This window comes from Piliocolobus tephrosceles, chromosome 9, assembly GCF_002776525.5.
Source record: "Piliocolobus tephrosceles isolate RC106 chromosome 9, ASM277652v3, whole genome shotgun sequence".
Taxonomy (NCBI): domain Eukaryota; kingdom Metazoa; phylum Chordata; class Mammalia; order Primates; family Cercopithecidae; genus Piliocolobus; species Piliocolobus tephrosceles.
In genome coordinates this window covers 40,371,073-40,379,388 of record NC_045442.1, presented here as the reverse complement: position 1 = coordinate 40,379,388, position 8,316 = coordinate 40,371,073, and the positions used below count along the sequence as shown (strand labels likewise).

Here is an 8,316-nt window from a genome sequence, read left to right as displayed (position 1 = left end):
CATAAACCACTTAAAACAGTGCTGTGCAGAGTAAGTCTCTTTAGTGTCAGCTTTTTCTTCTTCTTCTTCTTTTTTTTTTTTGAGACAGAATTTCGCTCTTGTTGCCCAGGTTGGGGTGCCATGACGCAATCTCAGCTCACCACAACCTCCGCCTCCCGGGTTCAAGCGATTCTCCTGCTTCAGCCTCCCGAGCAGCTGGGATTATAGGCATGCACCACCATGCCCGACTAATTTTGTACTTTTAGTAGAGACAGGGTTTCTCCATGTTGGTCAGGCTGGTCTTGAACTCCCAACCTCGGGTGATCTGCCCGCCTCGGCTTCCCAAAGTGCTGGGATTACAGGCGTGAACCACTGTGCCAGGCCAAGTGTTAGTTTTTATTATTTATAATGTTATATTCAGTTTGACCAATTGACTAAAATTGCGCAGGATATTTATAAAGGGTATATGGCCCAGAAGTATGCCACGGCATTCTCTTCACTGAGACAAGGCCAGAAAAATGCCTCCTTCCCAACTTGACCCACAGCTACAATGAACAGCCAGGTGTAAAGGTGAAACATTTTTATTCAGTTTCATGACAGAGGTTAAATAGACTTTTATGACATCCATACAAAATATGACAATGGTTGTGGGCATAAATAAGAATTGTTCTAACTATTCTGATTTTATAATGCACAGCTCTTTTAGTTGATTACAAATATGACGTATATCACCTCAAGATGCAGAGATTTTTGAATTCTATTTAGCAATTTCAAAAATCTGAATTCTAGAACCGAAGACACATAAAAAGATAATTTTTAAATGGAACCAGCCACCTGGAAAAATATTTTGAAAAACATGATTTAAACTTTAGAAAATAAAACTTTTAATACTTCTTAAGAGATAACATGATGCAAATGTTGCTTGTTGGCCTGACTTTCCAGGACTAAGACCCACTGGGAATCAATGGGGCTCGGTGATGTAGCGAAATCTGCTACTGGGGTGTGGTCTCAGACACAAAATCACACTGGATGTTGGTCCACAGAGGCAGGATTCTCTCATTGCTGGATGACTCTTGAAATGAAGCCTTTGCTTTTGTTACACATTTGGCTTTACAATCTTCATTGACAAATAGTTCTGGCAAGGAAACAAAAACAGTGGTAAAAAAAAAAAATATGTATGTATATATGGTTTTCAGTTAGGGTTTCTCAATCTTGGCACTACTGACATTTCGAACCAGATGATTCTTGCTGGGGAGTGTCCGGTGCCTTGTAGGATGTTCAGCAGCTGTCACTGGCCTCTACCCACCGAGTGCCAGTAGCACCCCCCCAGGTTGTTGCAACCAAAATGTCTCCAGACATTGCCAAATGTCCTCTTGGGGGTGGGGAGCAAAATCTCTCCTAATTGGGAACTACTGGTTTAAACCAATAGAATTTTTTTTTCGAGACGGAGTTTCTCTCTTGTCACCCAGGCTGGAGTACAGTGGCACGATCTCTGGTCACTGCAACCTCTGCCTCACAGGTTACAGCGATTCTCCAGCCTCAGCCTCCCAAGTAGCTGGGATTACAGGTACCCACCAGCATGCCCGGCTAATTTTTTAATTTTTAGTAGAGATGGGGTTTCACCATGTTGGTCAGGCTGGTCTCGAACTCCTGACCTCAGGTGATCCACTTGCCTCAGCCTCCCAAATCGCTGGAATTATAAGTGTGAGTCACTGTACCCAGCTGCCAATAAAATCTAAATCAGGAAAAATAAATAACTAGGCCGGCGCAGTAGCTCACGCCTGTAATCCCAGCACTTTGGGAGGCTAAGGTGGGCGGATCACATGAGGTCAGGAGTTGGAGACCAGCCTGGCCAAAATGGTGAAACCCCATCTCTACTAAAAATTTAAAAATTAGCTGGGCATGGTGGTGGGCACCTGTAATCCTAGCTACTTGGGAGGCTGAGGCTGGAGAATTGCTTGAACCTGCGAGGCAGATTTTGCAGTGAGCCAAGATTGTGCCACTGCACTCCAGCCTAGGTAACAGAGCAAGACTCCATCTCAAAAAAATAAAAAAATAAAATAACTAGGAGCAGCTTTTTAAATGGTCAAGACAGTGGGACTGGGACCGAGTGTGGTGGCTCACACTTGTAATCCTAGCACTTTGGGAGGCCGAGGTGGGTGGATCACTTGAGATCAGGAGTTCGAGACCAGCCTGGCCAACATGGTGAAACCCTGTCTCTACTAAAAATACAAAAATTGACTGGATGTGGTGGCGGGCGCCTGTAATCCCAGCTATTCAGGAGGCTGAGGCATGAGCAATGCCTGAACCTGGGAGGTGGAGGTTGCAGTGAGCCGAGATCATGCCACTGTACTCCAGCCTGGGTGATAGAGTGAGACTCTGTCTCCAAAAAAAAAAAAAAAAAAAAAAAAAAGACAACCAAACAAACAAGCAGTTTGACCATCTACGACTATAAAATAGTGTACATATACTCATAGATGACAAACTGGAAGTGCTACACTGGGGAAAAATGAAGACACAAAACCCAAAACCCCTGCTATTTGTGTGGCTACAATACTATTTTTTTGAGGCAGAGTCTTGCTTCTTTATCCAGGCTGGAGTGCAATGGTGTGATCTCAGCTCACTGCAACCTCTGCCTCCCCAGTAGCTGGGATTACAGGCATGTGCCACCACACCCAACTAATTTTTGTATTTTTAGTAGAGACGGGGTTTCACTATGTTGGTTTCACTATGTGGGAGTTCACTGGTCTTGAACTCCTGACGTCAAGTGATCCACCCGCTTCAGTCTCCCAAAGTGCCAGGATTACAGGCATGAGCCACCTCGCCTGGCTGATATTATTAATGTGAATTTTGGAGTAAGAGCTTTTGAATGCCTCCTGTGACATTCAGGGCCACTCGTCCAACTTCTGAGCATGGCTTCCTCTGCCTGGACTATCCCTTCTCCACTTGGCAAACTTGAATGTCCCCTCCTTGGAGGAACTGTCTTAGCAGGGGGTGCCCATGGTTGTTTGTTTCTGTCTCGATAACAGCTCACCTCCCTTAGTAATGTGTCCTTGTTCCCATGGCTGCTAGTTCCCAGCCATGGGAACTGCTCCTGGGCACCCATCATGCCAATAATTCAATCATCTCTATAACTTAATTCCTAGCCTATCGTAGATGTGCAATACATCATCTGGATGGAGGAAGGGAGGTACTGCTTCTAGGCACACTGACAAATCTCCCACTTGGATTCCCATTTATGACTGGGGTGATTAGGGGAAAATTTAAGGGGGAGGGTATATGTGACATGAACCTTAAAGAATGAGTGAGGTTTTGATAGATAAATATGGACAGAGAAACAAAATTGGCAAAGACAGCCAGATAGGTAAGGGCAATATATTCGGGGAGGTTGGGATCAACGATCTAGTTTGGATGGAACACAGGGTGTATGTAGACCCACAATGAACTCAGATTTGGGGATTCTTGAAGCTAGGACAAGGAATTGGGATGCAGGATGGTTTGGAACAAGAAAGTCTGAAGTCAGGAAGATCAGTTGGAAATGCTGGCTGTGGTCCAGACACACACTGATTGAGACCTGAGTGATTTCTCCTAGAGTTGCTGAAACCAAAGTTATTTTCAGACCATAAAGCAAAGTTCTGCCCGTAATTTGTGAAACCCTGAGAATGTGATTCTAATTACAAGACAGATTACTTTAAATTTCCCCAAAGCAGAAGGGTTGCAACCCCACGCTGCTGAGTGGGTCATTCTTCTGCACAGTGGTCAGGGCAGATGCCAAGGGACAGGGCCAACCGCAACTCAAAAGAAAGCCAAGACAAGGGACCAAGGAAGGGCTCCTACCGGCAAGGAGTAGAGGAGCACGGCCACGAAGAGCAGTAGGATGAGCAGGAACAGCAAGCCGATGATGACCCACTTAAAGCGGCGCCACACGATGAACTTCATGGTCTTGCATGGGTTGGTGAACCAGAGGAAGGAGGTTTCTGGTCGACTGCATTGCAAAGAAACGGTATCACCTACCCAACTCAGGAGGGATGCATATTTTATCCCAGAGCATAACAGTTTCAGGAATAAAGAATCATATTAATAAGGTCAAGAAAAGATATTCCCCTTCGTTGACTGAGAAAGGCTCTTTAACCTATGACAGCTTCCTAAGATGCTGAACTTTGGTTTCCTGGAAAGGAGAATTCTTTAAATGAAGCCAGATCACCAACCTCTCCACCCCTACCCACCACTATTAAATACCAGATTAGGAGGACCACAAAAGCTAATCAATCTCATTAAGCCAATGGGAAGGGGGGCTCTCAGACTGCAGGTGTTTGGGGAGTGGGAGAACAAAGAGGGCCTCTCACTTTGGTAAGTCCAGCTTGGGGTTCATGTTGGGTTCATCCCGCCCCTTCCCGGCTGGCCTCTCGTCGGCCTCCTTCTCGTTGAGGATTTCCAATGTCATCTCCACTTTCCCCTTCAGTAAAGCAGAGCAGGTTAAACACATGACATCACGTTTCACAAATATTTTTACTTCAACCCAAGAAGTATTCCCCCAGCAATGATTTTTATACTTGTAACACAATCCTTAGATTGCCTTCAGTTTTTCTCAAGAGATTTCATCCCATTTCCTCTTCCATGTGTTTCTGAACTGATGCTGTGTGGGAAACTTTGAGGACAAATTGCTTCCCCCACTCCCTATTTTTCATTTTCTGTATCCCCCTCACTCTAACGTTCTCACATTGGTCTCCTTGTCTTCCCACACACCTTCCTATGTAACTTCACTTGGACCCAGACTAACCTGAATACTGCTCATAACAATATCTAATATTTATTGAGCATTATTGTAGGCTCCCATTAAGAGAACAGAGCCATGTCTCTTCATGCCTATCGTTGTCACCTATTGTGCACAGTTGCTGGCATTCAGTAGGTACTCCGTGTACACTAGCTCAATGAATGAGTGAGTGAATGAATGTTGTCTCCCTGCTCAGGGGTTCCTGAGTGATGCTCCCAGCACCGTTTAAATGTTCTACGTGGGTTATCTCGTGTAATGCTCATGGCAACCCTACAACTACTATTGTGTTCATGTGCAAATGAGAACAGTGAGGCCAAAGTGAAAGTGGTCTAGAAACTTGCCCACTTTTGGCCCGGTGCAGTGGCTCATGCCTGTAATCCTAGCACTTTGGGAGGCCAAGGCGGGAGGATCACCCGAGGTCAGGAGTTCAAGACCAGCCTGGCCAACATGGTGAAACCCCATCTCTACTAAAAATACAAAAAAATTAGCCAGCATGGTGGTGCGTGCCTGTGGTCCCAGCTACTCGAGAGGAAGAGGTTGCAGTGAGCGGAGATTGTACCACTGCACTCCAGCCTGGGCGACAGAGTGAGACTTCATCTCCAAAAAAAAAAAACAAACAAACTTGCCCACTTTTATAGTGAGCCATACCTAAACTGACTTTCTAAGAGCCAGGAAAGCCCACAAGGTCACCAACAATTTGGGAAGCACTGGCCCTGAGTAGAGCTCTGAGGACTCTTACCCTTACAAGTCAGACAAAGCTGGGTTTCTGACGTCAGCAAGTTGCTCGATCTCTCCAAGCCTGTTTGTGGAATCGCTAAAATGGGGACAATGTCTACTTCATGGCGTTGTCAGCAGAACTAAGTGAATTTATGTGCAAACTGCTGTATTGTAATGGAAAGCAGGTCAGTGGTTTCCTGGGACCAGGGAGGAAGGGAGCAATGGACTCCAGAGAGAGAGCACAAGGACATTTTGGAGGTGATGGGAAGGTTCCGGATCTTGATTATGGTTCGATGAGTGTATACATCTGTCAAAACTCATCAAATTGTGTACTTTAAATGAATACAGTTTATGTAAATTATACACCAAGGTTGTTTTTAAAAAGATTATGAATGTAAGGCACTTGGCATACTGCCTGGTTCAAAATTAATGATCAAAAATATTAGCTATTTTTAATAATGCATAATGAACTCGGTAGTCTTTCGTGATACAGCATGGTAACCCACACTATTGCTTCTAGATCAAAATACATCTTGAGTTCCTGAACTTGCTTGTAATTTATGGCCTTTTTATCCAACTAATGCCAGCACATCTTGCTGTTTCCCCCCCCCCCCCCTTTTTTTTTTTTTTTTGAGATAGAGTTTCACTCTGTCACCCAGGCTGGAGTGCAGTGGCACGATCTTGGCTCACTGCAACCTACACCTCCTGGGTCCAAGTGATTCTCATGCCTCAGCCTCCTGAGCAGCTGGGACTACAGGTGTGCACCACCCCTCCTGGCTACTTTTTTTTTTTTTAAGTAGAGGTGAGGTTTTGCCATGTTGGCCAGGTTGGTCTTGAACTCCTGACCTCAGGTGATCCACCTGCTTTGGATTACAGGTGTGAGCCACCATACTCAGCCCCACCTTTTTTTTTTTAATGAGAAAAGTTCAAATTTGAAGTTCCCTTTTCCATACTAAATTGTACTAGAAGCCCAGCATTAATTAACTTTCCTGATGAAGAAGAGTCCCAAGGAAAATACAGTGAAACTACCTGAGCTTCTAGTTTTTGACCATTCCAACTACTTCACCTTCCTCCAACTCCAAGCACATGCTCACAGCATCTCCCACCTTATATTGTAAGACAAAGGCAAACATATCCCAAAGACAAACTGTTCCTATAACTTAAACTCCTACCAATTTAAAACTTCATTTTATCTGCAGTAAGTCTATGGATAAAGGGCAAAACCTAAACGATAAAAGGCACAAACGATCTTCAACCAGAACCAGGAAATGTTCATACAGCCATCACGCGGGCGCCATCTTTCTCTGCGTAGCACGGCCACCATCCTTTCATGGACTTCTGCTCAAAGAGGGAGGCTGTCTTGGCTTTAAGGGGGTCCATGGCTTTGAGGTCTGGAATCATGTCCAAACTGCATTTCTCTGGTGATTTTGCAGGAATGATAGTGTGATGCAAGTCAAGTTCTAGGAAACCTAGCCAAGGAAACAACAGTAAGTCCAAATGAGCTTCAAGTGGATCGGCTGTTGTTCACAAGTGAACAGAACGTTCTTGTCAGGAAAGAGGCATGCAGTGATTTTGAACATGTAAAAGGTGAGTTAGAGAAAGGGGGCCTGGCAGACATTTATAGGATGGAAAATGGCCGAAGAAATAGCCATCCACTGTACAGCATCTCCTGTTTTCTTTCTCAAAGACATGAGCATAAACAGAGTTCTTTAAACTAAAAGTAATGAAATATCTACAGACACAATTTTCACTCAACTCAAGGCCCTTGGATCTGAAATGTTTTCCTTTTAGTTCTGAGCTGCCCTGAGCAGAGAGGTCATTTGGCTTTGGGTAAAGACAATAGGTGCTTAGAACACAGGATGCTGGCTGGGCGCACAGCTATAATCCTAGCACTTTGGGAGGCCGAGGTGGGCAGATCACTTTGAGGCCAGGACTTCGAGACCAGCCTGGCCAACATGGTGAAGCCCCGTCTCTACTAAAAATTAGCTGGGCACGATGGCACACATCTGTAATCCCAGCTACTCAAGAGGCTGAGGCACAAGAATCGCGTGAGCCTGGGAGGCAGAGGTTGCTGTGAACGAAGTCGGCACCGCTGCCCTCCAGCCTGGGCAAAAAAAAAACCCTCCCTCTCAAAAAAAAAAAAAAAAAAAAAAAACCCAAAACCAAAAAACAAAACAAACCAACACAGGCTGCTGCATGAAATGTGTCCATCCAAGACTCTCCTAGTAAAACCTCAGAAACAGAATCTTGAGAAGGAACACAACTCAAAAGAAAATCCTCACCAGGAACTGAGACTCCTAGCCTCAATCAGAGTGTCTGGAGAAGCACATCGCCCCTTCTATAATGTGAGGCATTAACTCTTGTTTGTTCGTTTTGAGACTGAGTCTCTCTCTCTCACCCAGGCTGGAATACAGTGATGTGATCTCGGCTCACAGCAACCTCCGCCTCCTGGGTTCAAGCGATTCTCATGCCTCAGCCTCCCTAGTAGCTGGGACTATAGGTGTGCACCACCATGCCCAGCTAATTTTTGATTTTTAGTGGAGATGGGGTTTTGCCATGGAGACGAGGTTTTGCCATGTTGGCCAGGCTGGTCTTGAATTCCTGACCTCAGGTGATCCACCCACCTTGGCCTCCCAAAGTTCTGGAATTACAGGCATGAGCAACCACGCCCGGCCGCATTAACTCTTTAGTACCACTTCCACAGTTAGGGAAAAGTGTGTTTTAGGCTTGGGAACGCCTGTGAGCCCTTTCCTCCAGAAAATGGTATGTGTGATGTGGGGTCAAGTCTATGGATGACGGGGGCAAGAGTCTGACCTTCAGTAGTGGCAGCAAAAAGCAACAGGGAG

General features: G+C 45.3%; 1 protein-coding gene across 1 annotated transcript in view; it reads right to left on the bottom strand.

The window, feature by feature from the left end:
• Nucleotides 1–544: 544 nt before the first annotated feature.
• The window catches only part of MYOF (myoferlin), a 173,666-nt gene continuing 165,894 nt past the window's right edge, over nucleotides 545–8,316 (bottom strand). Inside the window, exons 51-54 of the mRNA XM_023226269.1 lie at nucleotides 6,749–6,939; nucleotides 4,326–4,435; nucleotides 3,817–3,964; nucleotides 545–1,114 (exon numbers count right to left, since the gene is read on the bottom strand). Of these exons, the coding sequence (XP_023082037.1) occupies nucleotides 1,076–1,114; nucleotides 3,817–3,964; nucleotides 4,326–4,435; nucleotides 6,749–6,939 (488 nt within the window). The 3' untranslated portion in view covers nucleotides 545–1,075. The remainder of the gene's footprint in view (nucleotides 1,115–3,816; nucleotides 3,965–4,325; nucleotides 4,436–6,748; nucleotides 6,940–8,316) is intronic.